The 27,480-nt window shown below is 34.4% G+C and overlaps 1 protein-coding gene across 1 annotated transcript in view; it reads right to left on the reverse strand.

Annotated features, from left to right (window-relative positions):
* LOC130235225 (receptor tyrosine-protein kinase erbB-4-like) overlaps positions 1-27,480 on the reverse strand; it is a 614,645-nt gene that overhangs the window by 67,779 nt on the left and 519,386 nt on the right. Inside the window, exons 18-20 of the mRNA XM_056465705.1 lie at positions 27,335-27,457; positions 24,138-24,236; positions 18,304-18,489 (exon numbers count right to left, since the gene is read on the reverse strand). Of these exons, the coding sequence (XP_056321680.1) occupies positions 18,304-18,489; positions 24,138-24,236; positions 27,335-27,457 (408 nt within the window). The remainder of the gene's footprint in view (positions 1-18,303; positions 18,490-24,137; positions 24,237-27,334; positions 27,458-27,480) is intronic.

A 27,480-nucleotide genomic window follows, 5' to 3' on the forward strand; every position in this document is an offset into this window, starting at 1 on the left:
CAAGTGTTACCACAACAGAGCAGACCATAAGAAAAACTCCACAGTGATTGCAGTACATCAAAAACAACAACAGAAATACTGATTAACATGTTAGCTTTGTTTTGAGAACATTAACAAACCACACTGAGGTAAACTTTTATCCTAATCCATTTACTATTACGTTAACAGTTTTTCATCATTCTATCCTTGATATTAACACTGTTTGTAGATGCATAGCTTCACTACTATGCGCACAATAGGTTTATGTACATTGTTAAAGTATAATTATTTGAAGAAACTTTTATTTTGACTTTACTACATTCCAAAACAAAACATTGTATTTTTTTTTTACTCAACTACATCTCTTAAATGTAGCTGAGGAAAATGTTGTTTTCCAGTGGAGAAACTGTCACCTGCTCAGAGATGAGATAGTAGTGTTTAATACATAAAAAATCTGAATTTGATCAAGTTGCCCTGTTAAATCTGTTTACATATTGTGCATATTGTGCATCAGACTGACATCTTTTCAACAACTCATTGATTTAAATGATCGCCAGTAAACAATTGACAAACTGACCTGAATGGGGCTCCGCATGTGGATGTGGTTTTACATGCAGTGTGGTTATTAGAATATGGCAAGTTTTTGGTAATTCAACTTTCATGCAAAATAAACATTCATCAATAAGTACTTTTGCTTTTATTACTTAAAAGGATGGTTCACCCAAAAATGAAAATTCTGTCATCATTTACCCTTTATATATTCCAAATCTGTTTGCTTTTCTTACTTCTGTTGAACAAAAGAAGACATTTTAAAACATGTAGGGAACCTGTAATCATTGACTTTTAGAGTATTTTTTTTCCCTACTATGCAAGTAAATGGTTACCGGTTTTCAGCTTTCTTCCAAATATGTTTTTTTTTGTGTTCAAGAGAAGAAAAAACTCATAAAGGTTAAAAATCAAGTACCTTTGCACTTTGACTCAAATCATATTAAAATTAAAGATTTTTATACTTTTACTAGAGTAATGTTTTATTGCTCTATTGTTTGTACTTGTACTTTAACGTTCACTTAAGTGCCTAATTTGTGTCCATTTAATTTGTTCATCCACCACTGATAGACATAGATAAAATAAGCCACAGCAAAGTAATCTGCAACATGCTAACAAAACATGCTGTGGAACACCTGGAATAGGTGGAATACAACAGTGGAATACCTGTCATACCAATAAAAATGTGAAACCCCTGAATTATTAGCCCACCTGAATTATTAGCCCTCCTTTGACAATCAGACTTTGCCACGGGTTTAGCATAGGGCTAGGCTAAGGCCATATAATAACGTTTTACTATAATGTTTTATAGTAATGTTTTACTATATAAAATACATTAGCTTACCCATATGGAGTGTCCTCATAAACAAACTATATATATATATATATATATATATATATATATATATATATATATATATATATATATATATATATATATATATATATATATATATATATATATATATATATATACATATATATATATACATACAGTTGAAGTCAGAATTAGCCGCCCTGAATTATTAGCCCCCTGTTTATTTTTCCCCCAATTTCTGTTTAGCAGAGAGAAGATTTTTTTCAACACATTTCTAAACATAATAGTTTTAATAACTCATTTCTAATAACTGATTTATTTCATCGTTGCCATGATGACAGTAAAAAATATTTTACTAGACGTTTTTCAAGACACTTCTATACAACTTAAAGGGACATTTAAAGGCTTAACTAGCTTAATTAGGTTAACTAGGCAGGTTAGAGTAATTAGGCAAGTTATTGTATGACTGATAAAAAAATTTGCTTAAAGGGGCTAATAATTTTGACCTTAAAATGGTTCATAAAAAATTTAAAACTGCTTTTATTCTAGCCGAAATCAAAATAAGACCTTCTCCAGAAGAAAAAAATATTATCAGACTTACTGTGAAAATTTCCTTGCTCTGTTAAACATCATCTGGGAAATATTTAAAAAAGAAATGCGTGTGCGTGTGCAGTACAGGTATGCAAACCAATACAATGGTGCCTTTCCACAGAAGAAAGCATAATGCCAGGAATAACATGAGGGTGAGTTAATGATAATTCTTCTTTTTTATTTTGGTTCCTTTAAGCTCCAATCTATTAATCATGAACTTTGTCTGAGCATCTCTAGGGCTTTCAAATTGGCTGTGCATATCAGTTTGTCTGATATGTCCACCAAAAGTGCTCAAAGCGCTGACTTAAAATTAATTAAAACCCTGCGTGTTACGAAACTGTAGCCCTTGTGGAGAAGCTCAATTCCAACTGACAAACATTAAGTGTCAATCAGAGATTCCGACAACCTCTCCTATTTTGCCAGACTTTTCTGCTCCAAATGCGCATCTGTGCTCCCAGCTGTCTGTCTGTCTGTGTGTGTGTGCAAATGAGCGTCCAGTGTGCAGTCCGCAATGCGCTCTGAACGCAGACACATGGCTAGTCATCCTTTCTGTTCACACTACGGCATAACAGATGGCCGCCTGTGGTAAATATGGCTAACTTGACCTGATGAAATAGCACAACAATCGATCCAAGTCATTATCGTCTCTAGCTAATTGCAGAGGCCTTGATGAAATTGCAAGAGGAAAGCCGTTTATATTCAGATTAGATTTTTAAATTTGCATTTGCAAATAACTTGAATGTTTCTATTGCTCTTTAAGCCTAATAAAAGCCAGCATGAGTTATCTTTTGTCTCTTATAGCAGCTGAATTCAAAAGTTGCTCAAATTCTTAAAGAGATAGTTCACCTAAAATAAAACAAGTTGTCTTTTTAATTTATATACCATCATATTTTGTCCTTTATTAACATTATTGTTTTTAATTAATTGACTTAACCCTTAACCCAACTATACGATCACACCAGTGTGATCAGCTTTGGCTGATCCTTTAAGCGTACGATCACACCGGTGTGATTAGGACGTTCAAAACACACATCATTAACTGCTAAAATTACAATATGATGGGGCGTGCCGAGGCACGGAAAGAGGTGTCAAATCACAATTTATGCATGTTTTCAAACAAAAAACATTCATTTTAGGTTTCAGACATTCAATTACACCTGACTACAAGCAAAACAGACCATTTAAGGTTTGTAAAATACACATGGATGTCAAAGGAGACGGCAAAATGGCTTTGTTCACGTAAGATACACACTGCTTATGTTACTCAAATGTTTTCTGTATTACTCTCCCATATAAACAGTTGCTTACCTTCAGGTATTTCCGAAGAAAATGATAAATAAACATTATGTTTTTGTGACACTGTAAAACAAATAATATTTTCACATTATCGTGAGGGTTGGATTTAGGGTTGAGGTAGGGGTAGATGCTAAAAAAATACAATTAATGTGTAATTTAATTAATAAATTCTTCTTGTTAACTTCCGATCCCAGCTGTATCCCTTCTAGCAACAACAGTGGCGCCCATTACCCGTCATATAATAAATAATACGATCATAATCAAGCTGTTTAAAAGCAAAATATATGTTCTATCACTTATGTGGGAATTTGAGAATCAGAAATTTCACAATTTAAGTAAAATATTTGCCAATATTGACAGAAAGGAGCAAAAAGAAACAAAATAAAATATATACTGTACATAGATCATTGGGGCTGGTGGGTCACGTGATAAACTTTAGAACACAAAGGATTCTAAGTAACGGTGACAAAAAAAAATTCACGCAGGAGGGTCAGCTGGAGTATTTAAAACTCACAAATGAAAGGGTTAATACTGTTTATTTATACTTTTATTATTCACAATACTCACTAAATGTTTAGCTCTTTAGAAAGCAATGTTTGTTTTTCACATGCTAACAGAAATTTGGACAAGTGACAGCTCCCCCTCGCCCCTCTTCCCCACCACAAACACCCAGCAGATACAGCAAGGTCGAAGCAATTAAAGCTGCTCTATTTGACAGGCAGTTTTGATATGCAGAAAATTGAAAGTGAACTGCCTGCTAAACTGTTGGTGTCCCTTTAAAGGTGACATGAAAATCTTTTTTCAGTGTTTAAGCAGCAAAAGTCCACCATTTCTGTTGTAAGTTATTAAGATATTAACGTACAATACTGAGAAATAAAGTCAGAATTTTGAGAAACAAAGTCACAATTGTGCGACAAAGTCAGTATTCTGAGATAACACGTTACAATTCCAAGATATAAAGTCAGAATTAAAAAAAAAAATGTTGCAATTGTATGATATAAAGTCAGAATTCTGGTATAAAAAGTAGCCATTGTTTGAAAGTCACAATTTTGTTATGTTTGACTCGATTAGATGGAAACTACAATATTTTCTTGTAGTATTTTCTACAATATTAGCTTTGCGCACATTTAATTAGCATTTTTGGGAGGAAAAACCTACCGGTAGCGTGAGATTTGCTTGTTTTGTTGTTTCTAGAGTGTCAGTAAAGGCTCCGCCCTCTTCTGGTAAGCAACAGCTCATTTGCATTTAAAGCGGCATGTGCAAAAACAGCTTGTTTTTGTTCAAACCCAAATAGGAGCAAATTTGACAAGCTATAACTTGGCTGAAACTTCACAGACACATTCTGAGGACACCAGAGTTTTTACTTTTCTTTCTTTCTTTTAAAAAACAAAAATGTTATGAAAAGTGGCAGATGTCCCCTTTAACTTCAACTATGAGTTCGGCGAGTAAGAAACTCTCTGTGTTTTCTGACACCAGAGCTGTCTTCCTCACTCTTACCTGTTTAAAATTTTAGCAGCCAAACTTTGAGAAACAGCAAGACTGAGAGAGAACGAGGAAGACGAGGAAGGAGATGTGAGATGAATGACTGTGTGTGGGAGAATGACAAAATATAGTTCGTATGAATATTGGAAAAGATCTGTACAGATGGCCTTTAGAGTAAATTGCTTTGCGTTCATTCATTTGTTTGCCTTGGGTTGGCAGAACCCACAGGATGTTTTTAAAGGCTCACTTTAAACTAGGTTCAGGTATGAGCCAGCCACCATGACATATCCACAATGTTAAATTATAGTTTTATTTAGCTAATTAGGTCTCATTGTTCTTTGAAAGGTTTATATTATGGTACCTTCAGATGGTCAATCTGTAGCTTATAATTATCATGTTATAAGCCAGACGATTGTCATCTCAACTTGAATATTGCTGAATATCAAGCGTCAATTTAATTACATCTATTGAAAATTCAATTGGCTTAGCTTGAGTCTCAAAGAATGGAAGATTTCCTCTGATGAAACGAAGCATGACAGGATAAAAGGGATAATTGTTACCTTTGATTGTGCCACCATCATTGAACTTAATGAGAACCCTGTACCTGCAATGAAATTTAAACGGAAGCCATTGTCTACCTGGATTTGATTTACACTTTCCTACTATGTCTGGTGTGTTAAAGAAGATTTGTTTTAAAAAAAAATCTACACATTCTATCATTTTCAAAATTGTACACACAGTATCATTCACACATACAAAGCACTATAAGGATAACACACAGTAAAACTACTAATAGTTGAATTTCTCCATTTGTTTTTGATTTCAATTCATTGAAAATGCTTTTCCAAAATGTAAAATTTAGACCAGGAGAAAACAAAAAATAAATAGCTAATAATAATCAAATTCAGGTTTTTTTAGGGGAAAAAATTGGGGCCCTGATTGATACTAACTGTATTTTTAACTTTTTCACTTTTTTTCGTCTCTGTGTTCAGTCCGTTACAATCATTGTTGAAACCCATACAGGCAGTCAGGCAGTGTAATACAGAGAGTGGAGCAAATCATATCAAATGATCTGTAATTAAAAGGGGAAAAAAGAAAAATAGAATAAATATATCTATACTTTTATATTAGACACACATCTGATGCTTGTATTTGCAGCAGCTCCACATCCACAACTTCACGCATTGGGTTAAAATAGGCTTTAAAATCACCTTTACTTACACTGAATCTGTTCAGCGGGGGGAGCGGAACCAACCCCGTGACGTCACACACAGCGACATTGCAAGATGGCTGCCCCCTAGGTCTAAAATCTATATTAAAACATGCCATTTTATTCTAAATAGTTACATTAATCGAGTTTGCTTAATATATTTTCATTATAGTGGAATCCAAAGTACAAAATAAGGTAAACTTGATTGAGTGCTTCATTTCCCCCTTTAAATGTAACAGTATTTTACATTTTTACATTTATTAATCGTATATAATAAAGACACTTACTTGCTGTTAGGTAGTTAGCAGGTTTATCCCATAGCTTTTTTTACACTCTTTTATGATCTTTTTACAAGCTGATTACTAGTATCTTACAAAATAACTCGAAAAATCTTTCTTAAATACTATTTATAAACAGCACTTGGGTCACATTTTAAAAAGAATAAATATTTCAGCTAATAATTTAGATATAATAGATAACACATGGTCTAACTTAATTAGACATATAGACAGATATTGTATAATGATGGTTTGTTCTGTAGACTATCAAAAAATATAGCTTAAAGGGGCTGATAATATTGACCTTAAAAAATTTAAAACTGCTTTTATTCAAGCTGAAATAAAACAAATAAGACTTTCTCCTTCGACGAAAAAATATTATCAGACATACTGTGAAAATGTCCTTGTTCTGTTATAATAGCAATAAATTATTATTGAATTGATTTCATATATATATATATATATATATATATATATATATATATATATATATATATATATATATATATATATATATATATATATATGAAATTAATTTAGTTATACATTTGTTATGTTTTTGAGTTACTGGATTTAATTAAAACACATTTGTATTACTTAAACAACTAATAAACAAAGTATACACAAATATATAGTTAATAATAAAATGTAAATTAATCGGTATGTATTCTACCTGGACTCCGGTAGAAGCAGGAGTACACGTTATTTGGTTAGTCAACTTTTCACAGCAATGCTTGACCTTTTCTTAAATAAAAACCTGACTTGCGGTGCTGGTGATTTCACAGACCATCAAATTTTAACCTTCACACGTCAGGCTTGTGTTTGTTCCTGAGTGACTCTGTTTTTTTGGTATCTGTGCTGCATCACACCTTTTCTGTTCCAGACGCACTTGTGCAGTTCATTATCAGAGTGCATGTTGACATGTGGAGGAATTAAACAAGAGCAACTGCTAGTTCAGTGCACCGCTCGCCAATCTCATCTCGCTGCATTATTCATTTATTAATCTGCTCATCAAAATTACTCTCATGCTTGATTATTTCATCAATAATCTATCGCATAAAGTGTGTTTTCATCTACAGATGTCACTGACTCTCAAACTGCTAATAACCTGTTGGGCACAGTGAGACAAACAGAGGAAAAAATGCTTTTAGATTTCTAGAACAATTTGACTTGCTTTCCCTTTGAATGACACTTTAACACTGGAACTACCAGAAATCTATAACTGCTATAATTGCCATCGTAGTCGTTCTGACCATTGATATAACACTGAATTGAATTTTTGTCATGCTTGCATCTTCTAGAGTCTTTAGAATTTAGCTTTAAAAGTCCATTATTGTATTTTATAAGCTCAGTATACAGTAAAGACTAGTGCTGTCAAAAGATCAAACATGTTTAACCGTATATATTTCTACACACACACACACAGATGAAGTCAGAATTATTAGTGCTTTTTTTCCCCAAATTTCTGTTTAACGAAGAGAAGAGAATTTTTTCAACACATTTCTAAACATAATAGTTTTAATAACTCATTTCTAATAACTGATTTATTTTCTCTTTGCCATGAGGACAGTAAATAATATTTTACTAGATGTTTTTCAAGACACTTCTATATAGCTTAAAGTGACATTTATGGATTAACTAGGTTAATTAGGTTGACTAGGCAGGATAGGGTAATTAGGCAAATTATTGTATAATTATGGTTTGTGCTGAAGACTATCGAAAAAAAATATAGCTTAAAGGGGCTAATAATTTTGACCTTAAAATGTTTTTTAAAATAATAAAAACTGCTTTCATTCTAGCTGAAATAAAACAAATAAGACTTTCTCCAGAAGAAAAAAATATTATCAGACATACTGTGAAAATGTCCTTGCTCTGTTAAAAATCATTACGAAAAAGACCGCCTGTGAAGGTGCATACCACACTTTGTCTCACTAGTAGGAGAGCAAAGTTTTTTTTCCCCAGCAGTGAAAAATTTTGGTTTTTGAGGTTTGAAAGGTTTAAATAAAAGTTGTGTTTTGCTATCAGGAAGTTGTTTTTGTAAGCAGAAAGTTGCTAGGCAACAAAGGCACAGGAAAAAATGGTCACTGAACTGTTTGTGGTCAACTTGACCATTATGGCTTTTAAGATAGAAATACTTATGTGTACTCATTTGTGCCTTGTCATGTTAATAAAATAACAATATAAAATAGAAATACAAACATATTTAGGAAAATTCAGGGTACTATAGGTATTATGGATTTTATTTCATTCATTCATTTATTCTTTTTCCTCCAGCTTAGTCTCTTATTTATCAGGGGTCGCCACAGCAGAATGAACCGCCAACTATTCCAGACGTTTTTTATGCAGTGGATACCTTTCAGGCCGCAACCCAGTATTGGGAAAACAGCCATACACTCTTGCATTCACACACACACTCATACACTATGACCAATTTTGTTATGTCGTTGGACTGTGAGGGAAACCGGAGCACCTGGAGGAAACCCACGTGAACATGCAAACTCCATACAGAAATGCCAACTGGCCCAGCCGTGACTCGAACCAGCGAGTCTGGCTGTGAGGCAACTACCCACTGAGCCGCTGTACCAAATTTCTTTAATTTGTATGTCCAAAATGACTGCATCAGTAGTTTTATATATAAAATTTATATGTTTAAAAATTTATATATAAAATGAAACTCCTTATCATTTATTCACCCTCCAGATCCAAACAGGGTTGCTCACTAGGGCCAGGCAGAATCTGTGGACATTTTCTGCTATTTCTACACAGAATTTTGTAAAAAATATGCAGAAAAGAATACCTTTTTAACTCGTATTTAAGGTTTGGAGCAGACCCAATTAGATCAACTTGTTTGGTAAACAAAGCAAGTCTTTCATATAATATATCTACTAAAAGTCAGAAGATATTACTTTACAGTTTAATTGTAAATAAATTGTATAAATGTGCATATTAGTCAATAATATTACTGAAATAAAAACTCAATAAATATATATTTACACAAGTACATAAATAGACACAATGATGAGCTAAAAACTCTGCCGATTTCTGTGTGCTCAGATTCTGTGTGGTCCAAGTCATAACTTAATGATAAGGCTGCTCTGCTGACCTGGGGTCAGTGTGTGAGTGTTTTGGTACAGCTGATGGAACAGACACCTGACCTTTTGAGTTAGTGCTGCATTTTTCTCCAGTGGCATCGACATAATTGTATTTTTGGTCAGGCCAGGGCAAAACTGAGAGGTCACTTCTTATTTTCTCACCACCTTCATAGACAAAAATAAAGGACTTGATTGCCATTTAAGTGTTTTGTTACTTAGTAAACCTCATGCACATTACAGCAAGTGATTTGAAAGTTTCATGCTTTTTTTTTTTAACATTTGCACGAAGAAGGTCAAACTATTATTTTACTTAATGTGACCTCAACAATAAAAGTGCTATAATCAGCGATCTAGCAGTTGCAGATCGCTGGAGAACTAAAATTCTGCCACTGAAAATAACTACAGATCCCATCATGCACCTCACAAACACACCAGTTCCAGTTCTCCCCCTGATTGTGTACACACAGCTTGAAGTTTATCATAGACTGATTACCTGGACTTTTTAAACCTCATAATTTTACACATGCTTTGCTGAGTATTGTTTTGTGTTGCATTCATTACGTAAGTGTTCATCCTTGTTCCTTGTTTTCCGTGTTTGACTAGTTGTGATCAAAGCGAGGCTTCACAAAACACTGAAACAGTCGAAGCTTCGAAACCTTTCGAAACCCATCTCTACTGTGAATCTCTAAGTCTCTACATTTTTTTATGCATTGCTCTGGAATAGCTTCAGCAAAAAAACTGATAAGCAAATTGATGTTTCCGGTGATTTGATGAACCGGTGAGAGTTATTAGATAATGGGTTTGATCCCAGGAAGATGTAGCTATATATGTTATATAAGTATAGCTATATAAGTTTTTAAATGCTCTGTTCTTGTAACGTGTTTTGTTTTGTTTTAACATTGGTCTGACGTCCAAATGAAAACTTTGTGAATAAATATGTCTTGTTTTGGTTATGAAAAAACAACATTAATAAAACATATCAAGTCATAACTACAGTGTATTTGTATGGGATTTGAGTCGGGATTTGAACTCATGTCATTTGTAGCAGTTAATCTGTGCACACGTAAGGTCCACTAGGCTACAAGAGATAGAGTTTTTTTTTCCAACCCTATATGTCTCGAAACTCTTCTGAAATGACAGATGCTTTGAATTGCTGTAGTCATGTGACCTGGTGTTTCAAAACACCTTAGTCACATGACCTGGGTTCAGGATCTTGACTCTGTGACAAAACGTCAGTTTCACATCAGCCATCACTATGTTTGACCTTTGGATTGTTTTGTATGTGTTTTGATTCCTTTCTGCCTGTCCTGACCATTTGCCTGCTTTTGGATTATGCTTCTGGATTTATTTTACACTGCATTTGCTGGTTTTCGACCGTTGTCCGTCTGACCATTCTCAAATAAAGCTGCATTTGGAACGACCCCTGTTTGCATATTCAAAGAGGTTAGCTTTATATTTTATTTTATAATTTTATTATAAATGTATTATATTATATTATATTATATTATATTATATTATATTATATTATATTATATTATATTATATTATATTATATTATATTATATTATATTATATTATTAATTTGTAGTGTAGTGTATACAGTTTACAGATGTAGACAACATTGCTGGTTCCCTTCAATTTTGTCTAGCCCAGTTTCATTAGTTTGCTTTTTTAATGCTTTGGTTGAAACACAATTCTAAAGCAATATCTGATTTTCATTAGTTTATTTTCAGCAATTTTTGAAGTTATTTCAGTGACCACTGTGGGTAGTCCTTTGTCAATAGAAGGCTACCAACAACTTTGTCAACGTCTGTAAAAGTAGAAGAATAGACATATACTGAAACACCTGGGATGTTCCATTTCCCTAATAAATAGCCATGTTTGTTCTTGTTACCATATGCACAACTAAGCAAACTCTCACAAGTCTTGTGTTCAAAGCCTTACTGTGAAAGGAAGCACTTTAACTGTGTCCTTTCTCTGTTTATTTGACAGTTTTTCTTTTCCTCTGGCCTCATTAGAAGAAGCTCCTCATAGCCAGGTGGCCTAAGACACACGCACACACATGCGCACAAACACACACGCTTATTTTGTCAAAGGAGCTGCATGAAGAGGGCACTGCAAAAACAACACGCTCTATGTCTGTAATAAGCCACTTATAAATAATGTATATACCACGGTTTTGCTTCATCAATAATGCATGGACCACAACAAAACATAAGTAAAAAATGAGTTGGCATACAGCTGCTGGACACATTTGTGCAACAGATTAAAATAAAGTATGTCGAACAAGCAGCTTCAGCGACACTAAATCCTACTTCCCTGATAACGATCTAACATCAAAAATCACTGCAGTTGTTTTCAGTAGGGCTTTATATTATATTGTCTGTAGTATATCCCCAAAATTGGCTCACTGAAACATCCCTTTATATTTCTGTCTAATTCATGGGTGAAAGGTTGGTTTAAGGTATTATTTTGAAGCCAGTAATTTAACACTACGCGCATAAGTGGTGACATTTCTAAAGCCTTGGCTCGTTTTGCCCATTATATTGAAAAGAACAGGGCAGACATTGTCTGATTTTACACCCACATCGTAGCCTGCTCTTAGAAAAGCCTTTCATAAGGTGAGTCTAATACATAAATAATAACCTTAGATTGTATCACTTCAGGTTAACATCCCTCTAAAGAACTGCGCCTGAAATCTTTATTCTGTATGTTGGATTTGGCAAGCCTGTGGAGTGGTCGGAGCCATAAAAATGCTTGAATGGCAACTAACCCACTAAAACTATGATTTAAATGCATGAGATTCATCTAAACAGTTGACTCGCATTGCAAATATCTGCAACACTGGCTGAACTCTCAGTGGTTGACACAGACTTATTTTAGTTTAAGTGTTTATGTGCATGTATAAAAGAAATCTACTATATATTTACATTTAATACATGCTGTAACTGGTCTGTATATTGCATTTAGTGTTACTTTTTGTTTTTTTATAATTATCTTTTATATTTTCTCAAATAATATTACATTTACATCAGATAAATGTCAGAGATCACACATCTGAATACACTCACAAGTATAAGCACAAATTCTGTACATCCACTTTCTCTTTCAGCAATATATGCTTTCCTTTATGTGTTCATGTAAACTATTGTTATACATAACAATAAATAAATAAATAAATAAATAAATAAATAAATAAATAAATAAGGAGAAAAGAAAAATAAGAGTATTATTTTTTCAGTGACTGTTTCTGGGTGTTGACATTTTATGATTGCAGTATTTATGAACAAAATACTTTCTGCTTGAGAGACAATATCTCTCAAGTTTGCATCCAGTTTCAAAAGAGTTACAAAAAATACATCTGAATTCACAGTACTAATAAAAGAGTACACAAAAAGTACTCGGAAACATACAACTTTTCTATGCTGTGATGTGATGCAACTGATGCTGGTACTGTTCTGTAGATCTCGTCACAGTAACAACATTGTAATTGTAATATGTCTGAATTTCATCCACACACACATTCAAATTACATAGAACATACTCTTTTACTGGTCGTGAAGTAAAAACCTATTCAAGATAATCACTGGATCATGATCGACTGAATTAAGTTAAACAAGATTTAAAAAAGCTGTCACTGGGGCGATTTCTTTTCAAAAGGTAAACTTCTTTTGTACTTAAGGTTACATACTGTACCTAGAGTGTCCATATACATGTGCATGTGCATTTGTAAAGGTATCACTTTACAAGCTGACAGCTTTTGTACTTTTGGTCCCACTTTATATTAAGAGCAAGAGCACCACAAGTGTTCTCAAATACATTATGAACACAGTAAGTACATTGTATTTATTTTTCGGTGTAAGTACATAGTAGTTAAGGACACTTAATATAAAGTGGGACCGTACTTTTATTTCTGAAAGCACATTCTTTGCACTGACTTGTTAAAAAACTTGTTAAAAAAAACACTGATTTATTTATGAACAGAAGAAGTTTATGAATTTGAGTCACTGAATAATTAATTAAACTGATTGGCTCAAGGGGCGGCACGATGGTGTAGTAGTTAGCACAGTCACCTCATAGTAAGAAGGTTGCTGATTCGAGCTCCAGCTGGGCCAGTTGGCGTTTCTGTGTAGAGGTTGCATGTTCTTTCCATGTTCACATGGTTTCCTCTGGGGGCTCTTTTTTCCCCCAGAAGGTGAATTGAATAAACTAAATTGTCTGTAGTGTGTGAGTGTGTGTGAATGTGAGAGTGTATAGGTGTTTGGAAGAGCATCCACTGCGTAAAAACGTATACTGGATAAGTTGGTGGTTTATTTCGCTCTGGTGAACCCTAATAACCCTAATAAATCAGAGAAGGAGATTCATTCAGAGTGTGGTTCATGATTGGTTTGGAACTATTTCTGCTTTCAGACAGCTACAAAACTCCAATTACTTGACGTATTAAAAACAAGATTCTATTTCAAATAAACACGTTTTGTTTACCTTTCTATTCAAGAAATAATCCATAACCAAATAATCAATATTATCCAAAACACTAAGCTGCACAACTAGATTTTGTGCGGGCAGCTATCTCGCTGCAACTCTCACATGGTCGCCCACTGAAGTTAAGCAGGGCTGCGCCCAGTGAGTACCTGTATGGGAGACCACATGGGAAAGCTAGGTTACTGCCGGAAGTAGTGTTAGTGAGACCAGCAGCGGGCGCTCATCCTGTGGTCTGTGTGGGTCCTAATGCCCCAGTATAGTGAAGGGTACTCTATACTGCTCAATAAGCTACGTATTTCGGATGAGACATTAAAACCAAGGTTAAAAATCCCTGGATGTCCTTCAAAAAAGAGCAGGGGTTTAACCCCGGCATCCTGGCCAAATTTGCCCACAGGTCTCTGTCCATCATGGCCTTCTAACCATCTCCATATGATAATTGATTTCATCACTCTGTCTCCTCTCCACCAATCAGCTGGTGTATGGTGTGCGGTCTGGTGCAATATAGCTGCTGTCGCATCATCCAGGTGGATGCTGCACACTTTTGGTGAATAAGGAGACCCCCCCCTTTGAGTGTGCAGAAAAGCGCAATATAAATGTGCTTATATAAAAGGAGTTTATAAAAGGAATTATTATTATTATTATTATTATTATTATTAAAGTATGAGCTAAATCAACATTTACAAAGTTTTTTTTGCTAGCACACATTGTTATTCTTTAGGTGAAAAATTAATCTGTTTGTTTTTAATAAAAGTTTGTTTGTTTAATCTTCAGCCACGAAATTCTAAATCTTTTATTGTTAGTTTGCAAGAAGGCACAAGATAGGTCACCTAATCTGCTCCTGCGTCATTAGCTACATGGCGAAGGAGATTGGTTGCTGTCCCCTCGGCAGCCAATGAGCTTGCTCCTCATTAGTTTAAATGATCCGTGTTATTTTACACTGTTAAGCTGTTTTTAGAGACCCTCCTCCACCCCAGCTCCACCCGTGTTTAGATCTGCTACAGGGGTTACATATATATTGTTTGCAGCAGCAGCATGTTATATTTTCAGACTGTATGTTTGTGTATAAACTGGCATAGCAGGTCTCAGTACTTGCTCTGCCATAATAATCAAAGCAGCAGCAGCATAGCAGATCTTTTCCACCAAGACCAAATATATCAACATTGCCATATCCATATTCATTACCATACTATATCCTGAGAGTGTTTGTGACAGAAATATAGATATTTACTGTTTCTTGAGCAGCAAATTGTGACACAGAAGACCATAATGACTGCTGTAAATTCTGCTTTTTCCTCAATATTACATTTTTACTGCACCTTTTAAAAATTTTTTTACTGTACTATTTTAAAAAAATTGTACTGACCCTGAACTTTTAAAAAGAACCACACTGTACCTGCTTTTTATTTTATTACTTTCTTTTTAACTGATCAAACACCATTCAGGCTGTTTCATATTCCCTTTCAAACAGTTCTAGCTCAAGTACATCAGTTCATCCTGCAGTCACTGCTTAAAAAGTCACATCAACTACCACCCCCTGTGCTGTTACTCCTGTATAACCTGCTGCTCTCTCATTTAAGAGCTCTTTTTTCTTTCCCTTTCAAGACTGTTTTGTAAATAATAATTCCTGAAATAGCTGCTCTGTTACTGTTTTGCTTAAATCCTTGTTTTAACACCCCCTCCCCGACCCACACAAAACCGATATACAGTTCTGCTCCACACAAGTGTCAGAGGTTTTGTTTCTAGTGACACAAAGCGAAGCTCGCAGTTTTGACGTGGAGCTGAGATCAGACAAAGCGCGTGTGCATGCAGCTTATCTGTCCCAGCAGCCTTTGAGGAGCTGAGGCTCTGAGATCATTCAAATGCACTCCAAGTCTGGGAGAAACAGAGAGGAGGAAATATGACCACCGCTGGTGTGGGAGGAAGATAAACAGAGCGCTGCAGACAGCAGACAGAGTTGGGGGTCCAATATCAAAGGAATATAACAAAATGATGCTCGCTGCATGACAGGGAGGAAGAGAGATTGACTGAAGATCTGAACAGTGTTTTAATGAAAGGGTCTGACCAAAATGCACCTTTTACTTGAAACATGCTGTCATTTCACTCACCCTACAGTCATGGATTGGTGATCTAAATGTCCCATTTAAAGTTATTTTCCCACAAAAATTATTTCCTCATGACTTAAAAAATGACTAACTCTTAATCCTCATGTCATTTAGTATAGGTAGAGTCATGAATATGCAAATTAGTATCCGCCTCCACTCAATCACACCAGTTCTACCTGACTACCTGGTTCATTTTCACTTGCTCAACTAAAGATATATACAGTACAGAAGGGGAGATTTCAACCAAATTATACAATTCTGCCATGATTTACTCTGTAAGTCTATAATAAAGTTATTTTGAAGAATGTTAGAAAACTGTAACCATTGACATCCATTCTATAGATGCTATGGAAGTCAGTGTTTACAGGTTTTCAACATTATTAAAAAATTTGATTTGATTTATTCAAGAACTGAAGTAGTATATGGATTTGAGTCACTGAATAATTGATTTAACTGATTGGCTCAAAAACAAAGATTCATTCAGAGTGCTGTTCAGTGATGTGCAACCATTCATTTAGAACTATTTCTGCTAATAAAATCAACTACAAAACAAGTGCTAATTGCTTAACATGCTTGAAGAAGATTTATATTTAGATAAAAACTGTTCTAAACAGCACATAAAGGAAGATTTCAACCAAATAATTCAATTCTGCTATCATTTACTCTTTTTTTTTTGTTTTGTTAAACACAAAATAAGTTATTTTGAAGAACGTTAGAAACCTGTAACCATTAACATCTATTCTATAGATGCTATGGAAGCCAATGTTTACAGGTTTCCAACATTATTAAAAATATTTTATTTGATTTATTCGGGAACTGGTAAAGAATTGAAATCACTTAATTCATTTAACTGATTGGCTCAAAAACAAAGATTCATTCAGAGTGCTGTTCAGTAATGTGCAACGATTCATTTAGAACTATTTCTTCTGAGAAATAACCTACAAAAACAAGTGCTATTTACTTAAAATGTTTAAAAAAATATTTCCATTTCAGATAAAAACTGTTCTTTAGATATTTAAACAGTACATGAAGGAAGATTTCAACCAAATAATTAACTTCTGTTATTCTGTTAAACACAAAATAAGGTTTTTTTGAAGAATGTTAGAAACCTGTAACCATTGACATCCATTCTATGGATGCTATGGAAGCCAGTGTTTACAGATTTCTAGCATTATTAAAAATATTTATTTAATTTATTCAAAAAATATTGATTGTTGATTTATTTGTGTTTAACATAATATTGATAAAAAACTAACTTTTTTTGGAACAAGTCAAGCATGAGAAAATGGTGGCAGAATTTTCAGCTTTGAGTGAACTATCCCTTTAAAGACAAGTGAAAATAATTGATGGAATTCAGCCACATACGGTTGAAGCAGAAACTGATTCAGAAGAAGAGTGAATTAAACAGGGTCGATGTGTCAGAATGGTAAAGCAGCTCAACTGTAATTGATATCATTAGCCTTTGGCTTGATTATGCTATTAAACAGTGAGTAAGGCGTCACCAATTTAACACGCCATATTCCTGTTTGCCATCTCAGAAGCTATCTTTTGTACACTGCAGTTTTAATGAGAAAATGGATAGCCATTTACAAAGTCAGATTTGAAACAGAAATAGATTCCACCGTACTTGGTTTGACTGTGTTAACAAGCAGATAATAATGCTATTTTAAAAACAACAAATAATCTTGTTTCCATTCACTATTTCCTTATAAAAATTATTATCCACCCAGAAATCCTCTGAACATCATCAGAAATCAGTGCAGGAATACATGAAAGTTCATTGGTTACATGTTTGAGATAAGAAGTTTCAAACCACATTTTTCAATGCTGCAATTTTTGGTTTTAACAAACCACCTGTAAAAGAGACACTTTTTTTCCTCTCCATATACACAAGACACTTTATGTATTTCCCATACTGTATATACAGCACCTGACAGAAGTCTTGCCACCTATCCAAGTTTTAGGAACAACACATAAAACTTGACTTTTAGTTGATCAATTATATAGCACATTTTACAATGTAGATGGCATCAAAGTTCAGTTTAGCTCAGTTCAGTGTAATGCAAATGTCACTGCTTTAAGCTGAAACACTAAATAGCAACTCCATCGATTGGCTCCATTGGGTCTACTAGTGTCAAGTTTCAGGATAAAAGTGTCTGCTCATCGAATGTATGCAAATGTAATGAATCTGCAAACTATTAGCCTTTAATCATATTAAAAACCTTACCCACACTTGTAAACAACATTAAAAACTTGATTTTCCCCTCAGTAGCTCTTTAAGGATTTGCATCCGAAACAAATGAATATGACTTTTGATAAAACAAGCCATATTACCATACATATATGGCCACAAATACAAAAGATACAAAAAGAAGTCTCTACTATCGTTGGATTTAGTTAGCTTCAGATGGAATCTATGGAGTCTTACCTTTGCGATCTGAACACACCAGTTGAGCAGTAATTGGGAGCCGATGTTGTCTTTGTGTTCGTGCACGTAGTCCAGCAGACAGCCGTGGGGCATGAGCTGAGTGACCAGCTGTATGGTGGGACTCAGACAAACACCTAATAACCGCACCAGGTGAGGATGCTCCATGCTGGCCATGATCAGAGCCTCCTTGAGGAAAACAAATGAATAAATAAATAAACTCATAGCACAAGTAAATAAACACTACTAGTCAAATACTTGGGATGGTAACACTTAAAAAAACAAACAAAAAAAAAAGGTAAATGTCGTAACTGTTACTTTTGAAAAATGATATTTGGTAAACAAAATCATGAACTTCTTTAAAATTAATGAACGAATAAATTGAATTTTACTGACCCCAAACGTTAGAATGAAAGCGTGCTTAAGTTTTGAAAGACCTTAAAACAGCTTATGCCTTATTGAGGGGGGAAAAAGGTAAATAAACTGAGAGCACAAGTAAATACACACTTCTGGTCAAATGTTACATGGTACATTTCGTATTCTCTTGTACTCACTAAGGGTGCATTCATTTGACCAGAAATACATTTTGAGAAATTACATTATCATTAGAATTAGACATGATTATGGAATATGTTACTGTATTTTAACTGAATAAAATGTGTCATTTATTCAAAATTCAGAATTTTTAGTCTTTCTATCCCAGGGTTCTTCACAAATCAATTTTTCTTAGCTAATTTGGTGATCAAGGAACATTTCTTCTTATTATTAAAGTTGAAAATAGATTATATATTAATTTATAATTATAGAAAAGAAATGCATTTTTTTCAGGATTCTCTAAAGAACATTTAAAAAAAAAAAAAAAGATCTTTTATAAATGTAAAAAAAATGATCGGTAACACTTTACAATAAGGTTCAGTAGTTAATGCATTTACTAACATGAACTAATAATGAACAACACTTGGACAGCATTTATTAATCATAATTGAACATTTACTAATGCATTATTAACATCCAAGTCCACGCTTGTTAACATTAGTTAATGCACCGTGAGTTAACATGAACTAACAATGAACAACTGTATTTTCATTAACTAACATGAACAAACACTGTAGTAAATGTATTGTTCATTGTTTGTTCATGCTAGTAAATGCATTAATTAACATTAACTAATGAACCTTATTGTAAAGTGTGACCAAATGATCAATGTATTTACTGTTACTTATGATAAATTCATTATGCCAAACAAAATCCTATATACATATATTTTTAAATGAATGAATTAATGAATACAATTTTGGAAAAATTATAGTCTGCTTAAATTTTGAAAGAGCTCAAAAAAGACGTATGCCTTATGCCTATTAATGGAGCACATTTCAATTACAAAAGCAATTTTCAGTTACAAACAGATTTAATGCAGACAAATTATTATGAATTTGGCTCCACTTTTATATTAAGTCATCTTAAATAATATGTACTTAAACTAAAATTATTAATTTGTTAGAATGTACTACTGTGAATATACATGTTGTACATTGTACTTATGATTGATTAAATACCTGCATGTAATTGCATCTGTAATTACACTGTTGAGTATCCCTTACACCATAACCCACCCTTCAACCAACCCAAACCACCAAAGCTGTCCCACACCCTATACCCGTATACCAACTCAAGAGCAGCAGGAGTGTTCTGCAATATGTTATGAACACAGTAAGTAGATTGTATTTATTTATTGATGCAAGTACAGAGTAGTTAGGATTGCTTAATATAAAGTGGCACCCAAAGGACTTTATATGGATGTTTCAATACACTCCTGTTATGTCCTGGTGGGATTCATCTGTGAAACAGCTCTTTAGTTATAGTTTGCTACAATAAGCAAAGTCTGCAAAATGAGTGCTAGATTGATTCACTTTGTTTCTTGACATTTGCATAAGCTGGAGGATTTACAAGACAGTTTTAATACCCATTAACCACTAATACTAGACATTCTGAAGATGACCATTTTATACTGTCTTTATGGTTGCTTTTTATAAATCACAGGACTGTATCAGTTATTATGTCTCAGTACAGGCTGATTATAGACATAGTTCACCCAAAATGTAAGGGAAAAAACTATTGTTCATTTAATTTGCTCAACATTTAGCTAGTTTTTTTTTTCTTAAGTAGAACATTAAACATAACACTGGATAAAATTGGGGTTTTTGGTTATTCATAAACTGTAGGTCAAAGGCTACTGGCACTTTAGGAGATATTAAAATAAATTAATTAATGGTAAAAAGTCTTATACTCGCAAAAAAAGTGTCTTACCAGTGTTTTTTCCTGAATAATAATAATAATAATAATAATAATAATAAGAATAAGAATAAGAATAAGAATAAGAATAAGAATAAGAATAAGAATAAGAATAAGAATTATTATTATTATTATTATTATTATTATTATTATTATTATTATTATTATATTATTATCTGAAATTACCATTGACCTACCCTTTCACAAAAGCTTAAGATATACATTTTTTATTGCTAAATAATTGCTATCATATTTGTTAATGCTAAATTATAAAAAAAAGTAATTAAAAAATTCTTACATAATTTACATAATTTTATAAGTCATTTAGTATGGGGAAAATAATGCTATTGAAATGCAATGATTTCGTTGCTCACTTTGTTCAGAACATGTTTTTTTTGTGTTCAGCGGATATTAGAAATGATTTTAGAAATAAAATTAGAAATGTGCCCAAATCATCTTACACAGAGAATCCACTTAGGCTCTAAATTCCAGTTTATATCCAACATATTTAACCTGTAGTTCAAACAAAAGATGGCAGAAGGCATAAACGTATCCGACCAAAAAAATAATAAAATACAGAATGTAAAAAATACATATAATTTCCACAAACAGCTAAGGGGATAATTCAGAAATAATATCCAAACCCTGGGCCATAAGGTTATATTACTGCAATAAAGGAAGCCTCTGCCATTAATATGATTTCAGGCCTTGGAGGAATCCTCTTACGTTTGTTTGAACAGTTTAAAAAACTAAAATTGTGTGCAGCACACATCCCACATCCGCAAACACACACACAAACCCATTATCTGAGCACTACATAAAATTACACACTTGGCAGTTATATAATGAGCATCCACGCTCCTGCTATTCTCCAGCTGCTGAGATGATTGCATGAGAGAATGCCGCTCGCCCAATCAACAGCGGGGGTCAGCGTCAACACGTCTGATCCGCCTTCACGCGCTTCTGTGCTTTAAATGCGAGTGTACGAGTACGGGTGGATCTGTTTGTCTGCAAACCCCTAAGAATATTCTGAGAGTGAAATACCCATTAACACTGATGAATTGAGGAAAATACCTTACGTGGTGGAGTCATGGAGAGGCCACTGTAATGCATGCACATGTGAAGATAAATGCATGCAGAATTGGAATCATAATAGACTCTGCAAAAAAGTCTGCAAAGTCTGAATGGTATTGGACACAGACATCCCAACCCCCCTATGTTGCTTTTTACTATGGAGGGACAACTGTGCTGGCTGATTGTATCCCTGGTCATAGTATACTATATAGTTTGCATACATATACATTTCGAGAATGGAGCACTGCTGCGGCTGTTTGAATGCATAGCAAACAGCGCAGGCGCATTGCAAGTCACTTTAGGAGGAGGCGTGAATTAATTTAGCTAAACTGTGGCATGGTCACCTTCTGGAAATATTACCAACGATCCATCACATAATGTTGTTCCCGCTCTCTCTCTCTGTTTAAAATTGTTGGTAAAGCGATGTCAACAAATATTTTTCCTCCACATCCCATAATGCATCAGACTACAGCAGTTGAATTAGTCCAAAAAGGCGCAGTACTTTTTGCGGTTGGATCTGTTCTAGTTCGGATCATCTTTTCACCACAAACGAACCGCTCCAGGTCCTTTGTTTGAAAGCGTACCGAGACCACTTCTTGAAGGAGGTCTCGTTACACTTTTTTGGTCCGCTTTTGGTGCACACCTGAGTGCGATTGCTACATTCACACCTGCCCAAATGAATTGCAACCAAGCTAAATAACACCCTAACTGAAAATGCGACCACGAAAAATAACCTGTTTTAGGTTGCTCTCAACATGGTTATGAAAGGGTCTTTGGATAAAAACAAAAACAAAACAATAAGCCTATGAACATGGACAAAAATAACCTGTTTTAGATTGCAGTCAACCTGGTTAAAAATGCTATGGATCAGCAATTGTTTGGTTACCCACATTAATCAAAAAATCTTTTTATTTTTTGAGCAGAATATAGATGCCAAGGTTAATATCAACCCAGGCTCATTGCGGATAAGTACCCAGGTCTACATTTCTGGGGACAGTGAAATATGTAACTGGAGGTACATGTACTGTATGTCTGCTCACAGTTTTTGCGTAAATAAACCGCAGGATTCAATATACACTACAGCCAACGAGACCAGCTTACTATCAACTGACTGACCCATACACTTCTTTCCCTAAACCCAACTGATAGTGTTTTCAAAAGCATCCTAGAAAAATAAAAGCCATTGTGGCTGTGTCATTTCACCCCATTTTCTGCCTCTTGTTTATTTATTTATTTTTTGCTTTTGTTTTATCTGATTTCTGAAAACCATTCTGTGCTGGACTCAACCACTGTCATTGCAGTCAACTCCGTTCTGCGTCCCAATGAAGGTAAGCAGGAGGTAAGCAATCAGCTGGTATCGCAAAAAAGCTACAGAAGCTGTCTGTGGCATCATCCTACCCCGTGGCATTCATTTTAAAGACAAAATGCAGCCAGACGTACCTCTGGCTACATAATTAGTAATCTCCAGAAATGTAGACAGGGGTATGTATCTAAAATGAAGCTGTGTTGGTTATTATAGTTTAGCATTCTTAAATGAGTTTTTATATTGATACTATTTCAACATTTGCTGTGGATTTTAGTTTCGTTTGTCCATTTGATTACTGGTTTTGTTATAGTTTTACTTTAGTTTTTTTTTTGTGAACACATTCCTATTTAGTCTTTTATATGCATATACATTTAGTTTCAGTTTAGGTTTAGTAATTCTAGTTTAGCAGAGTTCACAGAACATATCTACATTGCAAAAAAAGCTTTTCTTACTTAGATTTTTTGTCTAGTTTTTAGTTCAAGTAGAAAAAAATGGAAAAAAAATGCACAGCAATATAGTTGAGTGATGAGTATTGAGTGGGCTTGACAAACCACCTGTAGAATACAGTTTTTTCATCTCCATATGTGCCAGACACTTTCTTATGAACACACAATATTTCTGGAAATTGTTGTTTAATCCTGAATGTGCTTTACACAGTTGAGTGAGCTTGACAAACCACCTGGAGAAGACACACTCATTCATCTGTGTGTGCATGTGCATATGTGTACATAATATATAAACTAAACTGCTAAACTAACTTAGATGTGTCATCTATATATTGATGCTCTCTGGCAATTTGAAGTTCTTCTTTTATCCTCATTTGTAAATTGCTTTATGTCTTATATCCAACATATTTAACCTTATGCAGTCCAAACAAAAGATGGCAGAAAGCATTAAGTATCATGCCCAAAAATACAGAATCTAAAAAAATACATAGCATTTTTTTAACAGGACACATGCACAAAAATAACCTGTTTTAGACTGCGCTCAACATGGGTGTGAAAGGGCCTTTGGTAAGTGTTTCATAGTCCTTGCATCATCTGAGAGGATGGGCCAATTCAAGGTTTACATGCATTTTTCCTTTTGAACTACTAAAGAGCTGAATATTCGCTTAGTGGAATTACACAAACTAAAGCTGCAAGCCTTGCAACAGAGTGACACTCACATCCATGAACTCCACATTGGCTTTGGGGCCTGTCGCTTCGTTCAAGATCTTAATGGCAACAGGAATCTTCACAGTCTCACCCTCAGGAACCCAGATGCCCTGAAATCACACACACAAAAAGATATTTCTTTCAAGTTCATGTAGAAATTGGAGAACTGAAGGGGGTTTTTCTGCCCCGTTCTTGATGAATGTCTAATGTGTTTGCGGTTGTGAGGGTGTTTTGATTGGTTGCTAGGCGGTTGATAGAGACTACCCTGTAATACCTTCTTCAAAGTATGTCTATTGGATATTTTCATGGGTTTTGATCACTTCTGATCTGAAGATCAAAAGTTTGGAGTTGGTAAAAATATTTTATATATTTTTGAGAGTCTCTTCTGACCAAGACAACATTTATTTGATCAATATAATAATATTGTGAAGTATTCTTATAATAATAATTATTATAAACAACTGCTTTCAGCAACGCAGTGGCACAGTAGGTAGTGCTGTCGCCTCCAGCAAAAAGATTGCTTGTTTGAGACTCGGCTGGGTCAGCTGGTGTTTCTGTGTGGAGTTTGCATGTTCTCCTTGTGTTCGCGTGAGTTTCCTCCGGGTGCTCCGGTTTCCCCCACAGTCCAAAGACATGCAGTACAGGTGAATTGGGTAGGCTAAATTGTCAGTAGTGTATTAGTGTGTATAAATGTTTCCCAGAGATAGGTTGCAGCTGGAAGGGCATCAGCTGCATAAAACATGTGCTGGTTGGCGGTTCATTCCACTGTGGCGACCCCAGATTATTAAAGGGACTAAGCCGAAAAGAAAATGAATGATGAACAACTGCTTTCTATTTTAAAGCTGTAAAAATGTAATTTAAGTACTTTTTAAAAATGGCAGAGATACATTTTCAGCATCAAGGCTCCAGTCTTCAGTGTTGCGTGATCCTTCTGCAAACAATCTAATGTGTTGATTTGGTGCTAAAAAACATATTACTATTATCAATGTTGAAAGAAGTCTCTAATCCAGCTCTAACGCTGCAATGGCACAATGATAATGACAGATGGAACAATAGGTAGTGCATTAAAAGGAAAAATAGAATGATAGAGTACAATTATAATGACAGATGGAAAAGTGGAATGATAGCTGTATAGACCACAGAACAATAGATGGAATAACAGATAGAATGACATTAGACGTAACAACAGAAGGAATGATATATAAAACAACGCAATGACAAACAGACATAAACTGATCTTATAGTTGAAGCAAGAGTGATTAGTCCTCTTGTGAATTTTAAATAATTAAAGAAATGCCAAGTGATGTGTTACAGGGCAAGAAAATCTTGACATTATTTTCTTCTAGATAAACTCTCATTTCTTTTCAAATCATTTTAATGCCAATATTATTAGCCCTCTTACATTATTATTATTATTATTATTTTGTCTGGCTACAAAACAAACCACTGTTGTACAATAACCTGCTAATTAACCTAACATGCATAGTTAGTTAACCTACTGTAGTTAAGCCTAAAGCCTTTAAATTGCACTTTAGGCTGGATACTAGTTTATTGTAAAATAACTAGTACAAAAGTATTTACTGTCATCATGGCAAATGAACTGAGTTATTAAAACTATTTGTTTTTAAAACTATTTATTTTTGTTTAAAAATGTGTTAATGTGTTACATCTAATATACACTACCAGTCACATTTTTTTATCATTATTATTATTTTTATTATTATTATTTTTATTATTATTATTATTATTGGTAATAGTAATAAAAGCAATAATGACTGGAGTAATAATTTAATTTGAAACTAAATACAACAGTTATTTAAAATTTTAATAAATATTTAACAATTTAACTTTTTTTATATTTAATAAAATGCCACCTTGAAGAACCGAATCATTTTCTTCAAGAGAAAAAAAGAAAATCACAAAAAAACTGACCCCAAACTTTATGGCCATCCATGATCAAGTATATAAAATCATGAATAATATATTAGAACATATGTACATATTTGGACTTCTAAATAGCCATAGTTGTAATAGTTTTTTAAATACATGTTGCATATACGTACATACAGTAGACATCAAAACCATTAGCCCTCCTGTGAAATTGATTTTATTTTACAAATATTTTAAGTATTATTTTACAAATATTTAAGCGTTGTTTAATGGGGAAGTTTTTTTTTAACACAATTTCAAGCACGGTAGTGTTAATAACTAATTTATAAAATTAAATAACTAAATATAATAGTATAAAATGACATCACTTCGCCATGATGACAGTACATATTATTCACTAGTTATTTTGCAAGACCCTAATATTAAAGTTTAAAATGCAATTTAAAGGGTTAACTAAGTTAATTAGGTTAACAATAGTGGGTAGGTGAATGGATGGATGGTTAGGTTAACAATGTTTGATGGGTGGATGGATGGTTAGGTTAACAATGGTGGGGGTATGGGTGGGCGGGAGTAAGGATGGTTAGGTTAACAGTGATAGGAGTATGGATGGGTGGATGAATGGTTAGATTAACAATGGTGGGGGTATGGGTGGGCGGGAGTAAAGATGGTTTAGTTAACAGTGATGGGAGTATGGACGGGTGGATGGATGGTTAGATTAACAATGGTGGGGGTATGGCTGGGCGGGAGTATGTATGGTTAGGTTAACAGTGATGGGAGTATGGACGGGTAGATGGATGGTCAGATTAACAATGGTGGGTGGGTGGCTGGGTGGATGGTTAGAATAACAATGGTGGGTGGGTGGCTGGATGAATGGTCAGGTTAACAATGGTATGTGGGTGGCTGGATGGTCAGGTTAACGATGGCGGGTGGGTGGCTGGATGGTCAGGTTAACACTGGTGTTAAATGTTTGCATGGATGTTTAAATGTTTGGATGGATGTTTGGATGGATGGATGGATGGATGGATGGATGGATGGATGGATGGATGGATGGATGGATGGATGGATGGATGGATGGATGGATGGATGGATGGATGGATGGATGGATGGATGGATGGATGGATGGATGGATAGATAGATAGATAGATAGATAGATAGATAGATAGATAGATAGATAGATAGATAGATAGATAGATAGATAGATAGATAGATAGATAGATAGATAGATTTCATTTGAGCAACATTGAAACATGAAGCTAAATATATGGGCCACATTGATCTTTCTTCATTTTCCTAATTTTCTCCTCTCTGATGTCATTACCTTGTAAACAGTGCCAAAGGCTCCGGCTCCGAGGATCTTCACCCGCTTCAGCTCCGTCTCTTTCAGAATGCGCAGTTGTGCCTGATTCGGGGCTGCACCGCTGGGGGTCAAAGGCTCCACCAACTGAGACACAGAAAGCAAAGAAA

This window comes from Danio aesculapii, chromosome 9, assembly GCF_903798145.1.
Source record: "Danio aesculapii chromosome 9, fDanAes4.1, whole genome shotgun sequence".
In the NCBI taxonomy this organism is placed as follows: Eukaryota; Metazoa; Chordata; class Actinopteri; order Cypriniformes; family Danionidae; genus Danio; species Danio aesculapii.